At 39.0% G+C, this 25,720-nt stretch overlaps 1 protein-coding gene across 2 annotated transcripts; it reads right to left on the minus strand.

The window, feature by feature from the left end:
- Nucleotides 1-205: 205 nt before the first annotated feature.
- Nucleotides 206-25,265, minus strand: SAAL1 (serum amyloid A like 1). 2 transcript variants are annotated; one of them, XM_045825391.1, is made up of 12 exons: nt 25,105-25,265; nt 23,652-23,768; nt 20,542-20,625; nt 17,271-17,350; nt 13,841-13,900; nt 13,585-13,700; nt 12,980-13,160; nt 10,788-10,870; nt 10,512-10,700; nt 2,765-2,958; nt 1,054-1,146; nt 206-361 (listed from the first exon to the last, which is right to left on the minus strand). In XM_045825391.1, exons 1-12 carry the CDS (start codon nt 25,237-25,239, stop codon nt 269-271), a joined length of 1,425 nt encoding a protein of 474 aa, XP_045681347.1. In that variant the 5' UTR covers nt 25,240-25,265; the 3' UTR covers nt 206-268. The 2 variants fall into 2 exon arrangements, with proteins under 2 accessions (XP_045681347.1, XP_045681346.1); XM_045825390.1 differs by having other exon boundaries at nt 2,765-2,961.
- Nucleotides 25,266-25,720: the final 455 nt, after the last annotated feature.

Raw genomic sequence — 25,720 nt, forward strand, 5'->3', positions numbered from 1 at the left:
TAGAGCTTATGGATAAGATCTGAAGACATACAATTACACGGAAAGTAAACCTACCAATTACAGTTTAAACAGTAAGACTTAAATCTTATGGTTTAATTCTTCTAAAAGTGAGATAAAACTGGGGGAGTGAGAAGGACATGAGTGTAATACCAGACAATTATGGTCTTACATAAGCTTTACCTAATACTTCCTATATGTCAACTTCAACTGTCAGTAAAAAAAAAAAAAAAAGTTTATTTCTTGGGAAGAAGAAATTACAATTCAGTTTTTAAGTCTGAACCTTTAAACTTGGGAAGCTTTCTTCTAGGTCACCAGCAAGGGTCTTATCAACTTCATGCAGGATTTTGAGAAAGTCTTCCACCTGTGAGTCAAACAAAACCAAGTAAACATCAGTAGAGGAAAAGGGGATTTAAGATATTGATTATTGACTATAAAATGCTCTACCTGTGGTTTCTAAACAGTCCAGAGGAAACTAAATAATGACATGTCCCCAGATGCCAACAGCATTTCCTGAATAGTCCTCTGAAACATCAAGGAGGAGACTAGCCCTTACCAGGCTGTTTTACTCTTAAACTAGGCTTTATCCTTCCACTGCTTATCCTTCCGGGTCCAGTAATGAAGTTGTATTTCCATCCTCCTTCTTGCAATACTCTCGCGCTCCCACACTCCATACTTCACTTTCCTAAAATAGTTCCTATCCTGAAACTGCCTTTAATGATAGCAAACGTGATATGAATTGAAGAAACAGATAAACCTACTGACTACACCTACCTAAGAATCTTATTTTTGATTAATATATACATTCTGTCTCGTTTACAACAGAAAGGACTACTAAAAAAATCTGTGCTGATTCCTTTCTCCTAAAATCTGAACTATACCTCAGGCTAGTCCCATGAATTACCCAGCAGCCATCTATATGGCAAAGGCACTAAGTCATGTGAACTTCGTGCACTCTTTTGACAATGGCCCTGAAGATCAAGTGTTTATTTTAAAACATTTTATTTAGTAATCCTCTGAGACTCAGCCACCTATATACATTTACTCCTAACTCACCACAGGGCTGTAGAAAGGAAGAAGGTTTTGAAATGCACAGGTACACTTCTGCTTGCTCAACTGGCCCTCCTTTAGTCCCTTAGCCACAGTCTCCTAAAACAAAACAAAAAGGCAAAAGAAAGGAAGATTTCTATATCTGCTGAATAAAGACAAATCCATATACATAATTCCCTACTGATCCTACAGGCATTTCGAATGTCCCAAACTGAACCCGGTATCACTCCTCCCTGTGTAACCCCAGCACGCGCTCCTCGGCAGTCCTCATCTCAGTGAAAGGCACTACCCACCCACCTGCCCAACTGCACAAACCAAAAACCTGGGATACGGCACAGACTTTTCCTCCTCTGCTGCTCACTCCTCCCCCTAAATGTTTAATTCCATTAAATCTCCCATCCTACCCCTCCTCTCCAACCACATTTCCACCGTTAAGGCTCTCATTTTTCATATTATTCTTGAGCATTACAGCCACAAGAGCCTGTTGATTGCTCTCTGGGCCTCCAGTCTCAGCTCTCTCTGATCTCTCTGTTGCTTTTGAGTAATCTTTCCAAATAGATCCTATCACATGATGCTTAAAAAAATCTTTAGTAGCTCCTCAGTTTCCTCCAGATTAAGTCCAAACTCCATTAAGTATGGCATATAAGAATTTTCATGTCACACCCCTGCTTCAGTCTCAGCCCACCTTCCTTCTACATTCCTATCATTTAAAAATTAAGAAACATCTATGTCCCTCCCTCCAAAAACACAAAAGTAAACAATGGGAAAAATATTTGCAATGAATATGCAGAAGATACAGTATTCCCAAGTAATATTTTATCTTTTGCAAGTTCCATGCAAAAAATCAAAATGGATAAATTTATAAAGCATGAAATATAACCAATATATAAATATATGGAAAGATATTCAAACACAGATATTCAAATTCACTAATAATAGAAAAATATCAATCATAATAAGGCCCAATCTAATCACCTCTTGAATTTTACTTGATATAAAATTATAAACCCAAGGATCAAGTACAATCAACATTTCATAGGTTGGGAAACACCATTATGCTCAATCGTCTTCTCGTTTACAATGTCATGCCTAGCAATCTGACTTCTGAAAACCTGTGCTCAAGTAACAGTCCCAGGCTGGGAAAGAGACGCAGAGCAATTCATCAAAAAACAAATCACCAGCATAACAGAAATTTCTTTTAAAAAAATCCTTCTTGAGAGAAATTCAATAAATATGAATATATATTTTTTCTAAAATATATGGACAGAAAGGGTATGCTCAAAGGAAGAATATGCTAATAATCCAGAACATATTCAGAAAGACTATTCCTTAAAATATGGTTACAATCAATTTTAAAAATTTACCATTTTGGACAAATTAGGTATCAAACTCGTTCTTCAGTAAAAAGTCTTTCAGTGAATTAACTGATCTAAAGTCAGGAAAAGTGCTTATAATGTAGTGTTAAATGAAAATTGTATGTACTGGTTTATAAATACATGAAAAATACAAAGATATATAAAAATATAGCATATCACATCAGTTGCTGGTTTAAGACTATAAGCTTATGGTGATATTTTTTTCCTTCTATTTTCCCAAATTTATGTAGTATAGTTATACTACTTTTATATTAAAAAAAATAACAGTAAAAATAAAGTTGGGAGCATTAAACAATGCATACTGTCTTTTGCTAAAGAAATCATTAATACTTCTTTCTTACCTTTGTTAATACCTGGAAAATATTAGAAAGAAATTCACATGAAATATCCTTTAAGATTTTCAAGTGAAAATCATCTTGGCTTAAATCAGACTTTTTAGTTTCTTCTGGGTTAGATTCTGCTGAGTTTTCTGGTTTCTTCTGACAATGCTCCATATTTTGTAAGACACGAATCAGGCTATCAATCAAAGGAAGATCTACTGTACAAACAAATCAAGAGGCATGAGATCAGTCAGTTAAATTTGGTTGTTCATACATTATTCGTTCACTCACTCATTCATACATTTATTCACACTGAACAGCTATTAGTACCGGAGATGATATTTCAGGTACTGCAGTTATAGTGGGAAACAAGATCATCAGGGCCTCAGCCCTCAAGAGACTTACATTTTTATATTCTCAAATAAGCAAATGAATAAAGCAGGTCATTTCAGATTTTGGCAAGTTCTATGAAGAAAATTTAAGGGGCTAAAACAAAGCAGCTGGCAGGGGAGGCTCTCAAAAGAGGTAACACTGAGTAGAGAACTAAAAGATAAGAAGAATCAACGCAAAGAGCCCAGAAAAAACATTTCAGGCCAAGGGAACAACAAGTGCGAAAGCACCACAGAGAAATGTCATAGAAGGTCTGAAGAACAAAAAGAAGGCCAGTGTGACTGGAACTGAGTGAGCAAGGAGAGCACAAGGTGAGTTGAGAAAGCTGGGCAAGAATCCCACCATGCAGGGCCCTGGAGGCCATAGTGAGAAAATAATTTGAATTTAAACTTTAACTTTCATAAAACTCTTAAACAAAACTTTTAAAACTTTGTCTTATTAAGGTAAAAAAAGTATAATTTCTTAAAAGCAGACCATCATTTTAATTAGCCTATAATAAAAAATGAACATAAAACTAAATAAAGCCCTGACTCAAAATAGGTTTAGCATGAACATGCTAAAACATATCTCACTCTGAATCAATCATTTTTAACTTTGCCTAATAATTACAAATCTAGGAAAAACATTTGCTATACTACCAAATAAAGTATATTGATTTTCTAAAAAACCCAACTTCATTTCCAAAGTTAGGTCTTTTACATTGTGTGAAAATATCCTTTTTATAAAGCTGGAAACCTGGAAAATTTTATCCTCTTTTTCTCAGCTCAGTGGCACCGCTCCAGAGCAGCCCTCGCCCCCCACCCCCGCCGGGCTGCTTTACTGTACTCCCCTTGGAGTTTCTCCCACTTTCGTACTTGTGTTATCACCAACTACTGACTGTAACATCGCATGATTCCCTACTCCATGATTCACTGCAGGTCACAACAATCTATTCTATACAGCCTCCTCTCTTTCTCACCCTCAGCGGTAACTCTGCAAAGCCCCAGCTCAAGCCTTCAGGCAGGATTAGGAAACGGGTGTCAATCAGTCAAGTCAAAAGAGCATCTTTACACCTTCTCACCCAATTATAAAAAATCATAAAGTTTTGGGGAGTGGGGAGAAGAAAAGAATACTTTGTCCCATAATATCAAGAAAGATGCGTTCCTAGTATTCCAAATAAAAACTCTGTATGAAAAAAAAGAAAACAAAACAAAAACTCTGTATGATTTCCAACAGAAAGTGCATATATATATATATATATATATATATATATATATATATATACACACACACACACACACACAAGGAAGTTAGGACCACTAATGGGTTCAAAGTCAGCATTTCCACTCTGTTTGTTTCACAAATCACCACAAAGAAACAAAGAGAACAAGCGACAAAACCCAAAATCCAGCTTGGAAAAACTAGGAGACAGCTGAAACCTCAAACACAAGGTAGCTGGAGACAGCATAAGATGCAGTGTAAATTGACCAGGGGGCGAGAGAGGAAAGAGAGGAACTTGAGGTGGCTGAGCTGAGAAAGAGCCAGGAAAGTCCACTGCTCAAGAATCCCTTATTTGCAACAGTAGGAACAGGGTACACAGAATGAGCGAGATGACAGCTGGCACTTCCCTGGGGTTCTAGGACGCTGAGGAATAGGGCGTAAATGAGTAATCTCATAGACAAGCTAAATTTGCAGGAAGCAAATGGCAAGAAAAAAGTGGTACTTTACTGTAGCTACCTCTCATCCTGAGAAAAGGAGCTGGAAGACTCACAGACCCAACTCCCGTTAGCCTAGACCAGTGATTTTCAACCGGTGTGTGCAAGAATTTTTAAAACACGCAATATCTGACAATTTAGTCAAGGGCACTGACCTCTTTTGTCTTAGACTGTCAAACTAAAAAATGACAAGAGCCAACACAACAATGACTGACTGGTGTGAATGAAGCAAAATTATACCTATTTTTTTGGTAAGATCAGAAAAAAATATAACATTTTTTGGTGTGCTGCAGAATTTTAGTAGTTTATGTGACCACGAGATGCAAAAGGTTGAAAATCAATGACCTAGAACACAGTGTTAGCCCCTCTCCTACATGAACTTCCTGCAACTCGACTCATTCAAAGATGAGTAAGCAAAAAGAAATGGGCATAAGAGCAACACAAAGATATTAAAGAAAAAAAAAACAGGAAAAACAAATGACAGATGAAGAATACTTATCAAATAATGTTAACATGAAGCTTATGAATATTAAGATACATAGGCCATGATTTTTAAAAAAGCATGTAACTAAGCAAGCACAACACAGGAGCTCGGACTGAGAAATCAAAGACCCCAGGAGAGGAAACTTGAGATGATGGAGCTCAAGGGAGAAGTAAAAAGACATTGAAGCCACCAGAGAAATGAAGGCAAAACTGGCAGCAGCATACAGGAGAACTGGACACTGCTGAGACACAGTGACAGACATGGGGGTAAGAAAGAAAAAAGCACACCAAAAGAGTGAAAATAAAGGTTGTTGTTTTTTTTAAGGAAGATAATGTTCATGGAAGACACAAAAGGAGATCCCACGTATTGTTTATGAGATTATAACCCTCGAAGATGAAACCCAAAATGATGAAACACAACAGACATCCAAAAATATAATTCAGGAACATCCCTCCCTGCCCACACACACTGTCTTAAATTTGTAATTTAAAAGCACTGGGAAAAGTTGAAAAGGAAGAGTTGACACTGAGATATACCTTTTAAAGTCACTAGATTTTAAGAATTTTTAAAAAGAGGGAGTAGTTATAACTATATTTTGGGAGCAGTTATAAAGGTAACCACGAGTCCAAAATACAAACTTTTCAAAATGTTCGAACTACACACAAAGGACTTCCGGTCAAGGTGGCAGCATAGGTAAACACGACTCACCTACTTGCACAACCACACCAAAATCACAGCTGCACTGTAAGCAAACATCACTCTAAACTGCCAGAAATAAGTGGTGGGGGCGAGCGTTCAGTATGGAGGGACGCAAAAGCGGAAAAATTGGGACAACTGTAATAGCATAATCAATAAAATTTTAAAAATAACTACACACACACAAAAATCAGGTACAGAGACATTTAAATGTAACATACATAATGGGAAATATAGCATTCAGATCAAACACACATAAATATCAATACATTTATATGAGTTTAAGTCACCTATGAAAAAGAAATCAACACGCCTAGAACAAAGTATTTAGAAAATCTGAAAAGAAAAAGATAGGCAAAGATAATAGTGACAAATGCAAGCAAAAGGAAAACAAGGGTTTGATCTTTCTATCTGACATAATAGACTTCAAGCTAAAAAAAAAGCATGAAAAAGGACAAAGGGAGGTGATTTATGACAAATGTCTGTATTCCAAATAACATGGCATCCTCATTAAGCGAACTACAAATGATGAAAAGACAAACATATTGGTAGAGACATTAATTTTCCTCTCATTTCATATCAAAATAAGTCAAATGAAATAAACAAGGTTATAGAAGACCTCAGCTCTAAATTCATAAACTGCTTGCTCAACACCTCCACTTGAATACTTAGAAGACATCTCAAACTTACAGCAGTTAAAAGAAATCTTTCCTATCTCAGTAAATAGCAACTCCTTTGGACAACAATGCCAGGTATATTGTGAATTTTCTCACCCTCCTGTCCTGTCAGCAAATCCTGCCAGCACTGCCTCACAATGATCAGAATCTATTTTTTCCCACCAACTCCACTGTTACCACTTTAATCCAGGTTACATCATCCGTTGCTTCAAGTTCACAGCAAACTCCTAACTAGTTTCCCTTTTGTACACTTGTACCTCTACATTTCTTACCAACATGGCAGCCAGAGGAAGCCTATTAAAGTCAGTTCATGTCTATCCATCCTCTGCTTAAAAACCTTCACAGCTCCCTATCTCATTCAGAGTAAAAGGCAGAATCAGGCTCTCAACACTGTTACCTCTCTGGCTCCATGTACTATTTCTCTTTCCCATGCCAACAGCACCCCATCCGTACAGAGCCTCACTGCTCTTCCTCAAACACAGAAGGCATAATTCTAGTTCAGGGCTTTAGCACCTGCTGTGCCTTCTGTGTGGAAAGCTTCTGTCCCCAAGTGTTCACATGACTTACCTCATTATTTCCCTTAGATCTGTACTCAATGTCACCTTCTCAATGAGTTAACTTACCCCAAAAACCAGAAAAGACACTTGAAAATATTCAATGTTTTTTTTATTAAAAACTCTTAATAAAATAGTAATAGATTAGTATCTTTTTTATTAAAAACTTTTAATAAAATAGTAATAGATTAGTATCTTCTTAGGTGATAAAACATAAATAGCTTAAGCCCAAAAGAGTATCACGATTAATGGTGAAACTCTACAATCATTCTCACTCAATAAAGTCAGGAACAAGGTATGTTTTCCACCACCATTATTACTTACAAGGAAACCCATTAGATAAGAGAAAGAAATCAGAGATAGAAAAGAGATAAAACCTATCTAACTTAAGCCCAAAGCAGTATCAGATAAAGCCCATTATTACCACTGGAACAACTATTAAAAACAGTATGAGAATTTAGTAAGGCTACTGGATGTAAAATTAATATAAAGAAATCAATAGCCTTCATATATTACAACAACAATAATCGACGGAAGAAAAGGTATCACACACAATAGCAATCAAAAAGATAAAATATCTAGGAGTAAACCTAATAAGGAATATGCAAGATCTGTATGAACAAGATCATAAAACATCACTGAGACATAAAATAAGGTGAACTAATGGAAAAGCAAATATTCTTGGACACTCCATAAATTTAACATGGTCCCAATAAAAATGTCAGGAAGATTTTTGGGTTTTATTTTTGAAAAGTCTCAATCTAATTCAGTATCAAACAAAAGTAATAATAAAAAAAAATTCTAAAACAGTAGAGTGAAGGGGGACCAGTCCTATTAGGTCTCAAAACATAAAGCTTTAATCACGAAAACACTATAGGTACTGATACATAGCTAGAGCAATGGAACTGAATAAAATATAGAAAGTTACTTAAAACAGTGACCACATTTCAAATCAATGTAGGTAAACTGTTTTTTCCACTAAAAGATGTTGAAATAACTGACTTCTCACCTGGAAAAAAGCTGAAACTGTGGATCATGACTTAACTGTAGTCATAAAAATCATTCTGTGAAAGACCATTTGTTTACACAGAAAAATATTCATTTTATACTTCTAAATGAAAAACTGTTGCCTAAAAAGCAGGACTTAAACCTAAATATGCATGTGAGTGCATAACAATTACCTCTAGATGTAAGAATACAAGCACTATTTTTTTTATAAATTTATAAAAAAATTTTATTGAGAATATTAATATTTTTGTAATCAAGAGAACAAAAGCCCTAAAATAAAAAATAGGAGAAAGAGGACTTCCGGCAAGATAGAGACATAGGTGGACGCACCGCACTTCCACGCACAACCAAGATTAGAACAACAACAATTTAGAGGCAGAATAACACCCAGAACTGACAAGGAATTTAACTGAATGGAAGTCAGACAGCCAAGAAGTTGAAGTAGACCCGTTCATCCAGACCGGTAGGAGGGGCGGAGAGGAGCAGCCGGGCACGGGGCGTGGCGCCCAGAGAACAGGGAGAACTGGGCGCATAAGGCAACCAGGAGCGAATAAGATATCCGAGGCGCACAAGATCGTAGCGGGTGGACCCTGAGTACGCAAGCGGCAGCTGGCAGACCCAGTGAGGCGGCGATTGTGGACCAGGGCAGAGCGCGCAACCCAGGATCCCAGAGAAGGGACTGAGATCCCAGGAGAACAGAGCTACTGCCATTGTTCCCTCCCGCCCCCCACCCCCCATGCCCATGCCCACCCCCCCACCCCCCACCCCCCACCCCCCCACATACAACATCACAATCTAGCGACTGGGGTGCCCAGCCCCAGTGAACACCTAAGGCTCTGCCCCTCACTGTAAGAAGAGCAACCAGACCAAAAAAAAAAAGAGAGAGAGAGAGAGAGAGAGACATGTCTCAAACAGAAGAACAGATCAATGCCCTAGGACTCATCCTTTTGAGCGACCAAGAGATAGCCAATCTATCAGATGCACAGTTTAAAACACTAGGGATCAGGAAGCTCACAGAATTGGTTGATTTTGGGTGCAAGTTCAATGAAAAAAAATGCAGGTTACCATAAAAAAGATGAAGGAAGATACACGGAGAATCAATAGGGATGGGAAAGAAACTGGGACTCAAAACAATACAGTGGACCAGAAGGAAGAAAAAAACAACCAAACAGGAAAGAATGGAGAAATAAGAATTCAAAAAAATGAGGAGAAGCTTAGGAACCTCCAGGACATCTTTCAACATTCCAACATCCGAATTACAGGGGTACCAGAAGGGGAAGAGGAAAAGCAACAGATTGAACACGTATTTGAACAAATAATAAAGGAGAACCTCCCCATTCTGGCAAAGGAAATAGACTTCCAGGAAGTCCAGGAAGCTCAGAGAGCCCCAAAGAAGTTGGACCCAAGAAGAAACACACCAAGGCACATCATAATTACATTAGCCAAGGTAAAAATGAAGGAGAGAATCCTAGAAGCAACAAGAGATAAGGGAGACAGTAACCTACAAAGGAGTTCCCATCAGACTGTCAGCTGATTTCTCAAAAGAGACCTTACAGGCAAGAAGGGGGATGGAAAGAAGTATTCCAAGTCATGAAAGACAAGGACCTATATCCCAGATTACTCTATCCAGCAAAGCTTTCATTTAGAATGGAAGGGCAGATAAAGTGCTTCTCAGACAAGGTCAAGTTAAAGGAGTTCATCATCACCAAGCCCTTATTTTATGAAATGTTAAAGGGACTTATCTAAGAAAAAGAAGATAAAGAAAAAACATGAATAGTAAAAGGACAGCAAACTCACAATTATTAACAACCACACCTAAAGCAAAACCAAAAGAAACTAAGCAAACAACTAGAACAGGAACAGAACCACAGAAATGGAGATCACGTGGAGGGTTAGCAACAGGGGAGTGGGAGGAGGAGAGAGGGGGAAAAGGTACAGAGAGTAAGTAGCATAGATTGCAGGTTGAAAATAGATAGGGGGAGGGTAAGAATAGTATGGGAAATGTGGAAGCTAAAGAACTTATGACACGTGGACATGACTAAAGGGGGGTATATGGGTGGGAGAGGGTGTACAGGGTGGAGGGAAGTGAAGGTGGGAAAATGGGACAACTGTAATAGCATAATCAATAAAATATATTTTAAAAAATAAAATAAATAAAATCTTTCTTTAAAAAAAAAATAGAAGAAACCAAATGAGCAACACACACCTGGGCTTTAAAATCTGAGAGACTAGAATTTAACTTAGTGAACACTAAATCATACTTGCCGCTTTCTATCTTTAGATACTCCAGTTCAACCTGCAGAGCATAGATGGCAGACAATACTGAAAACACGGAGGCGAGCACTGTCTTCTGCTCTTGAAGTATGATGGGTGGATCGTCAGACTGGCAGAATTCATGGCAGACCAAGTCAAAAAGTAAATTCCAAGTGTCTTTTCCAGTACTGGGACACTGCACTTAATAAAAATGATAAAGTAGTACTTAAAAAAAAAAATCAAACAATTGAATGAGTAAATAGAGTGCTTCCCCATATAGCATCTTACCAATTGCTTGAATTCCATCATCCACTGTGGTAAGTAGCTGTAAGATATGCATGTAAACATCGAGTCCTTCCAGATTTTCAGAACTAAATACAAAAAATGAAAGCAGGGAATCAAGTACTTTACTGTCATAGGATTGCAATCATGCATTCAGTCAACAAATACTCATCACTCTATACTAGTTGCTGCCCGAGGTGTTGAGGATAAAACAGGGAATAGGACAAAGTCTCTGTGCTCACCGGAACTTACATTCTAATGAGGAAATCAGTCAAAAAAAATTCTGTAATATAATAAACACTCTTTTTCGCCTTTTCCCATGAAAGCAACAACGCAAAAAACTATGACGTAACACTTTATCATTCTGGTTTACTTGAATAATCAGGACAAAAAAAAATGACTGAGACTTTTACAGAATGAACGTAAGGTCCACTGTACTAAGCACTGACAACACCGAGGTTCTTAAAACTTCACAGGATCATCCCAGCACCCTAGCTCAGAATACTAAAACCATGTTAAGTATAATTTTTGTGATCAACAGTTTGAACTCCTAGAAACTCACAATCTTACTTGTTCAACTAAATGATTATGTGAAAAGATAGTAAACAATTAAAAGATGGTTCCACAAATATTTAAGTACCTCCTGTTTTCAGGTATTATGTTAGGGGCTGAAAAAACAGATACATTAAGACATTGTTCCTACCTTCAAGAGGTTTATAGTCTAAAAGGAAAGAAGAGAATTAAAGGGGTAATAACAAAGTCATACAAGTGTAATGCTAGAGGAAGTCCAAGGTGTTAGAGGACGATCTAGCACACAGACTTACTTTAGTTCGGAGTGTCAGGAAAGGTATCTTAAGAGAAATGCTGTTTACGCAGAAACGTGAAGGGGCAAAGAAATGTTTGAGGTAGTATGCAAAGGCTTGGAGTTAAGACAGCTTGGTTCAGTTGAAGAAATGAAGGAAATTTCATATGGTTGAAACACAGTACAGAGTCAGCATAAAGCGGCACGGTGCAGGATCTTATAAGCCATGTTTTTAAAAAAATCTGAACCGCATCCTAAGAAAGGCAACTGAAGAGTTACAGTCATGAAAGTGATATGGTCATGGTGTCTTCTAGAGTCTAGGCTTGGAAGGAGCAAGCCTCCTAGCAGGGAATGCAGATAAGAGAAGGCTGCAGTTGTCCAGGTGAGAGGCAGCAGGTGGAAGGTGACATGGATGGAATCCCAGAAAAAGTCAGAGAAGAGCCTTGGAGGCTGACTGGCCATGGGAAAAGAGTGGAATGAGGAAGAGTCAGCAATAGTGTTCACATTTCTTCCCTGTTGTCCAAAAAGGATAATGACTATATCATTTACTGAGATTGAGAATACTGAAAGTTTGGAGAAAACATGATGAATTTAATCCTCACTTATATAAAGGACATAAAATTAATAGGCTTTAGCCCTGGCTGGTGTGGCTCAGTGGATTGAGCACCAGCCTAAAGGGTCGCCAGTTCAATTCCCTCTCAGGGCACATGCCTGGGTTGCAGGCCAGGTCCCCAGAGGGGGCGTGTGAAAGGCAACCACACACTGATGTCGTTCTCCATCTTTTTCTCCCTCCCTTCACCTCTCTCTAAAAATAAAAAAAAATAAGATAAAATAAAAATTAATAGGCTTTAATGTGGGTTAAAGCACTGAGAATGTACAATTGACCATCAAACAGATCAATTCATAAATTAATTTTCTAGTCACTAGCAATAAGGTTTTAATAACCTGCAAGACCAAGTGATCACTCTTGGGGAGAAATCAGAGCCCAAAAGTCAGTCACTTATCTAATAATGGCATATATACACAAGAAACAAGAAAACAAATGTCTGACATTAATCGAAGAAGCTCTTAAACGTCCAATGGAAAATAAAGCACAAGAAAGTCTTATGTATTGATTTGAATTACACAAAATTGTCCAAGGTTTTAAAACACTGATTATAATTAATGCTAACAGTAGCCCACGGCTAAGTCATCTTAGAACAGGTACTTTATCACCATTAACGATTCTTGCACAGACCACACATACTGTCACCACAGATATCAGTAGTGAATCACACCTGACAAAGATCAACTGTGTGTTATTCACCCTGCCAAAAGGAAATTAAGATAACTTTATCTAAGGATACTTCTAGCAACTGGATTTTCACAGAACTTTTGTACAAAATAGCTCACCTACCGTACTTGTTTGGCAGCTTCGAGTACACAGGGCACAATTCTAAACACTTGCTGCTCTTCGGAATCTTCCTGGGGTTGGTCTGGAGGCTGAACAGCCCCATTTCTAATCCACTCCAACATTAGCTTCTCATCCAAATCAAAGAGTTTGTCCACAACTTCACCCACCTTCACCAGCAAGTCAACTGCAGAGAATAAAACAGATATTGAAATGAGAAAACAAAATTTTGAAAGCAGTAATGTTAAGCAAAATTCCTAAAGCTATTCCAAAAAAGCCAATCTTGCCAAAGCACTGCTTATTCCAAAAGCAGTAAGTTTATATCCTTTGCTTGGGAGTTTAAGAAATTTTACATTTTTTTCAATTACAGTTGACATACAATATTATATTAGTTTCAGGTGTACCACATAGTGATTAGACATTTATATATCTTAAGAACTGACCACCCCCATAAATCTAGTACACATCTGACACAACACAATTTTTTATCTCAAATTAAAATACTTTCTTACCTTACACTTAGCCTTTAGGTGACCTCTAGAAATAGTTACCTGGCTTCCTAACAATTAAACATACTCAAACATTTTTTTCTAGATTACATGGTGACTAACCATTTGTTGAACTTGACATGATGAAGCAAATGCTATCATAAATAGCTGGGTGGTCCCGGATTCTTTCAACCCAGATGTTGGCCACTTCTGTTTGGGACAGGCACGTAAGCAACAACCTGCATGATAAATGTGAGCTTGACACCTTATCTTTCAAAAAGAGTAAAGGAAATTCAAGAGCAAAGAATTAAAACTCTGTTTTTACTAGACTCCCTTTCAGGTGAGTTTTTATAAAACCCATAGAAAGAGGAAAACACACCTGCTTGTCTCCAGCAGAGTAGGAGGGTCTGAGTCATACAAACAGTGCAGTAATACCTGGCTAAAAAAAAAAAAAAACAGTTTAACCAATGTGCATCCATTCTTTCATTTTAAATATCAAAGCAGTTTTTATTTGATTTTTTAAACATTTTAAAATAGGACAGTGCTGCATATCCAGAGCCCACGTTCCCCTTCCAAATCACAATTCTTTCCCACCTAGAAATGATGACCACCCTGACTTTCCAGCCACTGTCTCTCTACTTTACTTACTATATAGTTCTATTATTTAATGTATTTTGGTTTTGACCTTTACATGGAGGAAATTATATTGCAAACGGTTTTTTGAGTTGCAGTTCCTTTGCCATGTGTTTAAGATCTACCCATGTTGTTCCTGTAACTGTTCTTTGATTCACTGCTGCAGAACATTCCACTGCACAAATATTACACACTTTACCTTTCCAGTCTACTGTTTTCATTTGTTTTAATTTTTTATCTTTAGAGAGAAGAGAAAGGAGGGAGAAAGAAAGGGCGAGAAACACAAATGTGAGAAATATCTATCAGTTGCCTCTTGCATTGCCCCAACCAAGGACCAAATCCACAACCTAAGCACACACCCTGACCAGGAATGGAACTGGCAACCTTTCACTTTGCAGGACAGCTCACAAGCAACTGAGCCACCCCAGTCAGGGCTCCAGTCCACTACTAATAGAAACTGAGTTGATTCCAATTTGGGGCTCTTTTTTAAGCAATGCTCCCATAATACCCAGACATGTGTGTGTGTGGTCTCTCTTACCATGTACCTGTTAGTGTCACTGCTGGGTCACAATATGCGGCTATCTTCCAACTTGACCTGTTAATGTCCAACTGTTCCAAAGAAGTTGAACAAATTCATATCCCAGCATCAATGTAAACTGTTCCATAATAATTTTAAAATAAGCATTTAATTTTTTTTGGAATTTTTTTTAAATTTTATTTTAATCATTGTTCAAGTATAGTTTTCCCCCACTTACTCCCATTCCTGCCCACTCACCCAACCCTCCCCTCTTCCCCCCATTACCCTCCACCCCTAGTTTTTGTCCATGTGTCCTCCAAATTTGTTCCTGTAAACCCTACCCATTCCCCCCTGAAATTCCCTCTTCTCTCCCCTCTGGTCACTGTCAGTCTGTCCCCTATTTCAGTGTCTTTGGTTATATTTTGCTTGTTTCTTTGTTTTGTTGTTTAGGTTCCTGTTAAAGGTGATATCATGTGGTATTTGTATTTCACTGCCTGGCTTGTTTCAGCTTAGCATAATGCTTTCCAGCTCCATCCATGCTGTTGCAAAGGGATAGGAGCTCCTTCTTTCTTTCTGCTGCATAGAATTCCATTGTGTAAATGTACCATAGTTTTTTTGATCCATTCATTTACTGATGGGCATCTTGGTTGCTTCCAGCACCTAGCTATTGTAAATTGTGCTGCTATGAACATCGGGGTGCAAAGGTTCTTTTGTATTGGTGTTTCAGTGTTCTTAGGATATAGTCCCAGCAGTGGAATTGCAGGGTCAAAAGGCAGATTCATTTTTAGTTTTCTGAGGAAGTTCCATACTGCTTTCCATAGTGGTTGTACCAGTCTGCAGTCCCACCAACAGTGCACTAGGGTCCCCCTTTTCTCCACAACCTCTCCAACACTTGTTGTTTGTTGCTTTGTTTATGATGGCCATTCTGACTGGTGTGAAGTGGTATCTCATTGTGGTTTTAATTTGCATCTCTCTGATAGCTAGCGATATTGAACATCATTTCATGTGTCTTTGGATTTTCTGTATGTCCTCCTTGGAGAAGTGTCTGTTCAAGTCCTTTGCCCATTTTTTAATTGGGTTGCTTGCCTTCTTAGAGTGGAGTCGTGTAAGTTCTTTATACATTTTGGAGATTAAACCCTTGTCTGAGGTATCATTGGCAAATATGTTTTCCCATACAGTTGGTTCTCTTTTTATTTTGATACTGTTTTCTTTAGCTGTGCAGAAGCTTTTTATTTTGATGAGGTCCCATTTGTTTATTCTTTCCTTTATGTCCCTTGCTCTAGGAGACATGTCAGTAAAAAAGTTTCTGAGTGAAATATCTGAGATTTTCCTACCTACGTTCTCTTCTAGGACTTTAATGGTGTCACGATTTATATTTAAGTCTTTTATCCACCTTGAATTTATTTTTGTATAAGGTGTAAGTTGGTGCTCGAGTTTCATTTTTTTTGCACATAGCTGTCCAGTTCTCCCAACACCATTTGTTGAAGAAGCTATTTTTATTCCATTTTATGTTGCTAGCATTTATTGAATTTTTTAAAAGATTTATTTATTTTTAGAGAGAGGGAAGGGGAGGCAGAGAAACACTGATCAGTTGCCTTTCACACACCTCCAGCTGGGGACCTGGCCCGAAACCCAGGCATGTGCTCTGACTGGGAATCAAACCTGAGACTTCCAGTTTGCAGGCTGGTGCTCAGTCCACTGAGCCACACCACCCAGGGCAGCATTTATTGAATTTATAAAACCTATTTACATTATTCATTCCCAGATTTTTCACAGAAACCACTAAGCACCAAACACATTCCTAAGTCATTTACTCCATGAATGTTTATATATTACTGAGGAAAAAACAGGCTATAAAAATCCCTCCACTCCTAGAAGAGATAATCAACTACCTGTCTTATATCACTTGAATCCTATGATAAACCCTACAACCCTCATTGAAAATAACTGCCCAAGACAGTTTTCTTAAATTATCGTGGACACAAATTTGAGATTCTAATTAATAGCCATGAACCCTCTGCCTAGAATATGAATTCACTCACAAAATTTGGCATGTTAAAAAAAAAAAATTAAAAAAAAAAAATTTTGGCATGTAATTCCAGGGTGTTCTAACATCTCTCAAAGTATCCACCAGGGTTTCCACCATTAAAAAATCCTCTGCCCCAAACTCCCCTGCATGGGAAGACAACTAGCAGAAGCACGAAAGCCTTTGAATCACAGAGGCAATCCTGAACCTTCTGGTCTGTTGGCCAGGCCCCCCCTCTGACCTAAGTCACAGTTCCCAGGGTATCCCTAGTCAACGATGCTAGTCTCCAGCTTTTTCTGACTCTAGCTTTCTCAGCCCCTGGACTCCCTGAGCCTAAACTGTTTTGGACTCCGGTCAGGTGCCCCATCTGGAAGCTTTGCCTCACTGGTTCTTATCCTATCTGGCTTACCACCTGCCAATGACTCAGGTCCTTCTGCTGTGGATAAAAATCTTGACTCATGTCCATAAATAGTGTAGAAGCTCCTAGTTAGCATCAACAGTGGAGAGTGTTCATCAGCAGAAAAGAAATACATTTTATAATATTCTTATCTCTCTTATGTATCAGGAGTTCCTTGGAGATATGAAATATCAATCTACTTTTTAAAAATATAATTATTATGTAGTAAAACTTACCCAAGATTTTTATCAGTGCTGATGGACATACATAAATCCTGGAAACAGGCCATATTACCTAATATTCCCACGCAGATTTCCTGTCAAACCAAATTTCACAGGTCACAATAGCTCTCAAGTGAAAGACACATACAATAACATTTGTAGAAAAACGTTCCCTGAGCCTTAGCAGATAGAACAGGAGCAGCAGACATGAGTATACTGCCTGCACCCTAATCTAGACAATGTGAAGGGATGAAAGACATGAGAAAAAGTGAAATCAAAGGCAGGCAGAAGTTATGGAAGAAGAAATCTTATGGATAAACTGAGTCTTAAATGATTGGTAGGGTTTAGACATGCATATACGACAGACATTCAAACAAGGGGCAAAGAATCAGGAAAGGCAAAAAGAGAATAACGTACATGGTTAATCCAGAGGACAGTGAAGAAAGCAGCTGGGCTGTTGCACAAAGTGAGAGAACAGCATGAGATAAACACAGCAAGCAGAAAGGTCAGGATTAAGGGCCCTGAGTGCCATGAAGAGGTTAGATTTAGTTTAGAAGGTTATATGGAGCCATGAAGGTGCTCAAGAAGGGGGACAACACACTGCAATGATATTTTAGGACAATTATTCTGGTAGCAAAATGCATTATTTCATGATAGTTAAAAAAACTTTAAAAGAAGTTAATAATCCCAGTAATAACGGCCAATGTTTATTTAGCACTTACTATGCCCAGACACTTTCTATATATCACTTCATATAATAATTTATGAGGTAGGTACTATTATTATCCCACTTTTTCAGATGAGGAAACTAAAGCACAGAAAATTTAAGCAACTTGCCCAAAGCCCCCAACTAGGAAATAGCAGTGCTCCAGAGCATGTGACCACTGTACCACACTGTGTATGTCCGTGATCAAGATGCAAGAAGATGAAGGTGGTAATGGCATGCATGGAAAGGAATAAAGATGAGAAGGTCTCAAGGTGAAAACAAAATAATTTGACAGAAAGCAAACTCCTAGGTTTCAAGTTGCTTCATTTCTCCATTCAGGGATATTGGTCCCATTGACAAGAGAAGTGGAAAAGAAAGCATAGGAAAAGACACAATGAGTTCGGCTAGGGTAGTTTCCAAACTTGCTGGATCGTAAGAATTACTCAGAAAGCATGTTAAAAATGCAGATTTCCAAGCCCCATCTCACAACTATTCAATCAGAATCTCCAGGGCAGGGCCTGGGAAGCTATTGTTTACTGAACACACCACGTGATTTTTATGATCAGATACATATGATAATCACTGAGTTAGGATACATGGAATTTTTTGCAAAATGCAGCATGCCAGTATAGAATGAATGCCTGGAAAAAGCTGGAGACCTGGCACCAGAAATGAGAAGGTAGGTCATAACTTTGACACCACAGGCACAGATCTGCAACTTAATGGTATAACGAGTGGATGAGCTCACTAAAGAAATTAATATTAAAAAAACAAGGGATCTGGGTCTACACCTTAGAAGGAGTCCACACTCAGCATGTAGGAAGAAAGAAAAAAAGCAAAGAAGTGACAGGAAAGTGACTAAAGAGGTCAGAGACCAAGAGAATAGGTGGCACCAAAGCTACAGGGTGAAGAGCCAGTAAAATCTATGTAATCAAGTGTTGGTGGCAGATGAAAAGAGAGCTGGGCAGAAAGGAAACATGTATATTTCCCTTACAAACTAAAGAGGGGGTAACTGAATTTGCAATCAAAGACCAAGCTTCTCAGTCTTGGCTGCTCACTGCAACAAATCACCTGGGGGAACTTTAAGAGCTGTGTGGAGCCTAACAATCAGAGCTCCTGTTTAACCTGATCTGGGTATGGCCTGACTCAGGACTTTTTAAAAGCTCCCAAGGGCAAAGCTTCTTAAAATGTGGGCCCTGGTCCAGAGAACTAGCATCACTTTGGAATTTGTTTGAAATCCTCAATCCTACCACAAACCTACTGGGGGTTCCCCCAGTCATTAGTGATCCTGGGATATGCTGAAGTTTTGAGAGTCTATGTCTGCAGTGATTTGAACTTGTGGCAAAGGCTGAGAATCACGGCCACAGAAAGGCTGCGGCTTACAGACATGTACAATGATAGGACTGATTCCTGAAAGGTGCTATTCCTGACATAAACCTATTGTCTTTAAGTGCTAATCATGAATCAATGTATTTAAGTTAGAAAAATACAGGAGAAAAACCATTACTACTGTAAAGTCTTTTATAATGTAATTACCCAAAGAAAAAGTGGCTCATCATTTCACCAGGCCCCAATTCAGGTGTAGCACTGTACTGAGTAAAATTTTAAGTCAACATTCAATTTGTAAACATACGCTACAGAAGTCTCCACTTCGTAATTTCAAAGAAAGAGGGACAACACAGTACAGTGGTTATACTGAAAGACAAGCTAGGCTCAAACCCCAGCTCTATTCTTTCCCTAGTTGTAAGACCTTAGACAAATTTCTTAAGCTGAGACCTAGTTCTTTTATTTATAAAATAGAGATAAATGCCCAACCTCACAGAATAGTAAACCCAAATACTCAGTTAACAGCTATTATTCGTAATTATAATTACTTAATAGATATTTATTGATCACCTACAATATGTGTAACACACAGTAAGCTAAATGGCACTAAAGCACAATATATTGCACAGAACATGGGTAAAAGTAAATGAGAAGTACAGATCATTATTTGGGGTGTTTATTACCGGCAATGGCCACTGAGAGCTGACTTATTTGGGAAGGCCTGGAAGAAAGCACCATCTTGGATAACATGTGAAAATGGAGAGGGGATGGAAGACAGACAAAGGGAGACAAAGATGGTGATGATCACAGTAAGCTCCTGAGATGAGGAGCAGACAGGCCATGCTAAATTAGAAGGACATCTGAAGGTAGATTTTATACTAGAATTAGATTCAATTATGGAAAGTCTTGAGTAATAGGCTTAGTTTAGAACAAAGGTTTTGGAGCGATGGAGGGTTCTATGAATAAAAAGGAACAATAAACAGAAATGGGAGGTCTAGGCGCTGTTCCCCGCTCTGCCACACATTGGTGGCATAACTTCAGCTATGCTTACATGAAAGTACCGATCTCCCTGGTACAGGCCAAATCTAAAATTCTAGGATTCTAACAACTTTAAATAGCACATTATCTAGTACCTGGGAATGTTCAATAAACATTTGCAGACTAATTTGTAGCCAGTAAGAAAATTAAAGTGAGAAAACTGAAAGACACTATCTGCTGTCATTGCTCCAAAGAGGAAGTTATGTACATACTTACTCTTAATCGAGGACATCTGGATTTGGCCAAAACTCCCAAAAATATGTCAGGGGCATTAAATTCTTGGAGAAATAAAGCCACATCCTAGAAATACAAATGATTATTAACTTGGATGTTGAATATTCCTCGTTAAACCCAGAGCTTAGGCAACCATAAAAAAACTTAATTCTATACATTCCTCCATTTAGGCACAAGGAGAAATGATTAGGATCTGTGTCAATAGACAAAAGCAATATTAGAAGGTCTATGTGGTACCTGGTCCCAAGGCAATGGAACAATTCCATAAACAAATCTAAACTAGTATCAGCATCAGAGGATTGACGGGTCAAGAACCTAAGTTTTGTTCGACAACCGAGACATTTTTTCCATGAACAACTTGGTTGAGAACCTGATTGTTCGAGATGGGAGACAGAGAACCAAGGTCTGACTGTTAACTGTGATGTTCCAAAGGGCTGTCCTCTTCTGTCTGCCTTGAATATATTGACATTAACGATCTTTCTAACCACCAGGAATTCTCATTAACTCACTCAAACACATTTCCTGATTACCAGTATCATGCTAGAAGCTGGAAATAAGGAAAAATAAAACTCTTAATTCCTGTCTTCTGAGAGCTTAAAACGTGATAAGGGAAACAGGTGAAAACTCCTATTGGGCCATGTCCCAAATCACAACTTGTGCTTTCAAAGTCCTCAACAGAAAAAAATTCTGGCCACAGTGTAACTGCAGCAGCTTCACACTTCCTTCCTAAAGTGTGACCAGTCCACAGAACCTAAAGGGACACACCACACAGATAAAGGAACCCGGAGTGGACATGTGACCGAATCTTGTTAGAATGTGGGCCCAAAACTAAATCAGTCTGCTGAAATTAGAGAAGACATAAGTAAATGGAAGGCTGTAACTTGTTCATGAATCAAGAGACTCATTATCATTAATTTATCAATTCTTCCCCTATCTGACCTATAAATTCAACTCAATTTCAGTTAGAATTCTAGCAGGCTTTTTGTAGAAACTGACAAGTTGATTCTAAAATTAATATAGAAATACAAAGGATCCATGACAACCAAAACAACTTTGACAAAGAACTAAGTTGAAGGAGTAATACTACCTGATTTCAAGATTATAGAGTTACAGTCATCAAACAGTTTGGGATTGGTGTAAAAATAAACAAATAGATCAATGGAACAGAAAAGAGTCCAAAAACACATTCACATGTCTATGTAACAACTAATTTTTAACAAAGGTGCAAAGGCGATACAGTGGAGAGAGGAGTCTTTTTAACAAGTAGATATCCATGTGCAAAAAAAGTGAACTTAATCCATACCCTGCATCATACTAAAAAATGAACTCAATATGGATCATAGATCTATAAGTAAAACCTAAAATTATAAAACTTTTAGAAAAAAACATAATACAATTCAAAAATGGGCAAAAGATTCAAACAGGTACTGAATCAAAAAAGATAACTGACTGCAAATAAGCACATGAAAATGCATTCAACATTATTAGTAATTAAGGAAATCCCAATTATGATTATAAAGAGAATCACCACACTTACTAGAATGACTAAAATTTAAAAGACTGACCATACCACAATAGTGAAGATGAGAAGAAAATGCTTATGTAATAATATAAAATGTAAAAAAAAATACTTTGGAAAGAAATTCGACCATTTCTTTAAAAGTTAAGCACATAGCTACCATATGCTCCAACCACATTACTCCTGGTATTCACCCAAGAGAAGAAAACACACGTCCATACATACTTACACAGAAGTTCGCAGCAGCTTTACCTGTAACAAACTGTAACTCAGTATCCATCAACAGGTGAGTTGATGAATAAATCATGGTACATACATGTAATGGAATACCACTAAGCAAAAATCATTTTTTTAAATATTTTATTTATTTATTTTTAGAGAGGGAAGGGAGGGAGATAGAGAGAGAGAGAGAAACATCAATGTGCGGTTGCTGGGGGTTATGGCCTGCAACCCAGGAATGTACCCTGGCTGGGAATCGAACTTGGGACACTTTGGTCCCCAGCCTGCGCTCAATCCACTGAGCTACGCCAGCCAGGGCTGCAAAAACCATTTTTTAAAAAACTCCTAAAATACATGAGCAACAAGGATGAACCCTAAAATAATGGTGCTGAATGAAAGAGCCAGACCCCTCCAAAATGAGAACATGATCCAACTTATATAAAACTCCCGAAAATGCAAACCATTCTGAAGTAACAAAAAGCTGCTCAGTGGCTGCCTGGAGGGGACAGAGGCAGGAAGCCGAAAGAGGGATTAAAAAGGGCAGAAAGAAACTTTTGGGTGACAGATATGCTATCTTGGCTGCGGTGGTGGTTTCACGTGTATATACACAGATCAAAAATTTTCAAATTGCACAGTTTAAAATGTGCAGTTTTTGTATATCAATTATGCTTCAAGTATATTTTGAGTATATTTTGTGTCAATTATAGCTTATTAAGGCTGTTTTTAAAAATGGCTGGAGGCAATGAATAGCTGTTAACAGTTTTTAAGAGAGAAGAAAACAATTAAGCGTGTTTTAGGAAAAAGATAACTTGGGTGGTGATGTTGAAGACAGAAGGGAAGTGAGAGAGACCAAAACAGGATTTTGACAAGGAATCTGCTGCAAAGTCCAAGTAATAAAATGAGAGCTTATGTGAGTCAATCTCTTGCTTCTCCTACCTGTAAAATAAGGGCACTACCTGTATCACAAGGTTATTGTGAAGAACAAATGGAATAATAAACATGAAAACGCCCTGGAGCTCTAGAGTACAACAGAAATGTTAAAATATTATTACTGTGATGACATACACGTAATTCCTTCTTGTCCCTTTCTTTTAATTTAACCATGGTGCATCACAGGTTTCCTGACTCCAACCCCACCCTACTCTCAAATCCGAGGCCAACGTTCCCTTCAGGCAGGTAAGTATCAGAACCTTCCTGGGTTACTAGAGTTCTGGCATTTGCACAAATCTAAAAGACAAAAGTAGAGCATTTACAGCTCCTGGGGCCTGCCCCTTACCACCTACAGGGATACAGAAAAAATCCATTCACAACCCCCTACCCAACAGCCTTTTCATTTCCATTTCCTGCCCCGTACCTCATCCATTGACATATCCCACACTCTGCAAATTTCATTCTCCATTTCTTCATCCAGCTCCATCTGCTGCTGCTCCTCATCGTCTAAGCTGGATGTGTTGTTTTCAGGACTAACAACCTTCAGAAACACAGAAGAAAAGAAAGGAACAAAAGCTGTCCTTTGTACTTACTCCTCATGTAATATTACCCCATAATCATGTAGAAGTCACAAAGATACTACCCTCAAAGTGTTTTCTCTTGCAAAAACTGTTTAAAAAATCAGTATCTTAGGTAAATCTACTCATCCAACATTCATAGGGTAAATACTGTTGCTAGGCATTGGGGCAGAAATACAATGAGTAAGACTTACATCCTTGCTTTCAAGCAGTTTATGGTGTGGTGGGGAAAAAGACTTGTAAACTGATAATCACACAGAAAAGGCTTGTGATCGTGAACAAAGAGTTATGAGGGCAAAAATGATGGACCAAAGACCTATGCCTGGGAGACGTTAGGGAAAACTTCTCTTAGGTGATGTAAGTTAATCTCTGAGGAAGAAGAGAAGACCATACGAAGGAAGTGCGGGAGTTCAGCATTAAGGGCCCCCAGCGTGCGTGGAGGTGGTGACACTAGTCATGGGCAGATGGGGTTGGATTCCACACTAAGAGATACGCATTTTTCTCCTGTAGGCAAAAGAACTATAATGAGTTCCCATGGATTTTTTTTGGTTTGTTTTGTTTTTTTTTAAAGGAAAATTATTCTGGCTGCTGTGTAGAGGTGGACGACTGGAGTGAAAAGAGACTGGAAGTATGTAAATCAGTTGGGAAACGTGTAGAAAAGCTCACACCTACGGACAGCTATAAGCCACACACCGTGGTAAGCACGCTACAGCCATTATCTTATTTATACTACACAATAACCCTATATACAACGACATAAATATTATCATCCTGTATAGAAATTGCGAAGGAAATCAAGGATCTGGGAGATTAGGTGATTTGCCCAAAGTCACGCGGCAAGTAGATGGTGAAGCCGCGACTTGGGTACCAGAGCATTATGACCCCAAAATCACCATTTTTTTCCTACTATAACAAAAGCCCACGAAATATAAGCTGGGACTCAAACTTCGGAAACGACCGTGGGAATGGGGAGCAAAAACCCGAGCAATGTATATTCATGGCCATGTATTTTTTCAGAAAATTTGCATAAGTAAAAATGTTTTAGCTGCAGGAGCTCCAGCGTTCCCGCCGATAGACCTCCTCCTGTGTTGAGAGGCTCCGGGAGAAGGGGCGGCAGTTCGGGGTCGGGGGAGCTGCCGGGCCGCGACGCTAGAGATCCCGCCGCACGCGCGCCCGGGTGGGGGGAGGGGCGGGGTCGCGGTGGAGACCGCGCGGCTCGGGCCCGGCGGGGCTGCCCGAGGCGGGGCCGGACACTGGGGGGAAAGTAAGGGGAGCCACGAGAGGCGCGAATTTCCACACCTGGATAAGCCCGCTGAGGACGCCGAAGAGCCAGTGCTTGCTGTACACCGTGCTCCCTATGCAGTCTCCCCCCACCACCTCCTCCTCGCCCTCGTCCCCATTCGTCGGCGAAGGAGGCGACGGGTTACGGTCCATGATTCGGCCGTTACAGGCGTGATGGAGCCGCGCCGGAAGCCGTGGGAGGAGACGAGAGGCCTTCTGGCGCCAGAGGGCCCGGCGCTGCTCTCGCCACAGCGCCCCCTGCTGCCCAGAGCCCTGCAGTCCTGAGTGCCCGCCCAATATTCACATCAGGTATAGGAGCCCAGATGACTCATCTCCGCCACGCCGCTCCACCAGGACCCAGGCATGGTCATATTCGTAATTGTTATTGGTCACCCCCACTGGACCATATATTTCATGGCCCATCCACTAAATGCCCCATAATTATGCCAACCCAAAAGGTCCCCAGAGATAGCCAAAAGCTGGAACGGGAATAGTGCAATGCTGTCCTTGTTAAGAAATATGGTCTAGATCTCTGTCCCCGGGACTGGCAAGTTTGGGGAGGAACTATGTTCATACCATTCTCTAAGAAAATGACTACTTACCTCTTTCTGAAGTTGTCTTGAAACAATGATGT

Source organism: Phyllostomus hastatus, unplaced genomic scaffold, assembly GCF_019186645.2.
Source record: "Phyllostomus hastatus isolate PE091 unplaced genomic scaffold, TTU_PhHast_1.1 phas_scaffold_585, whole genome shotgun sequence".
Classification (NCBI taxonomy): Eukaryota; Metazoa; Chordata; class Mammalia; order Chiroptera; family Phyllostomidae; genus Phyllostomus; species Phyllostomus hastatus.

Excerpts from the sequence above, each read along its gene's own strand:
- SAAL1 (XM_045825390.1), bottom strand. The coding sequence starts at position 25,239 with ATGGACCGTAACCCGTCGCCTCCTTCGCCGACGAATGGGGACGAGGGC. Across the intron at positions 10,701-10,787 it reads TGATGGAATTCAAGCAATTG|TGCAGTGTCCCAGTACTGGA; the intron begins GTAAGATGCTAT and ends ATTTTTATTAAG. Across the intron at positions 2,962-10,511 it reads GTATCTAAAGATAGAAAGCG|TAGATCTTCCTTTGATTGAT; the intron begins GCAAGTATGATT and ends TTGTTTGTACAG.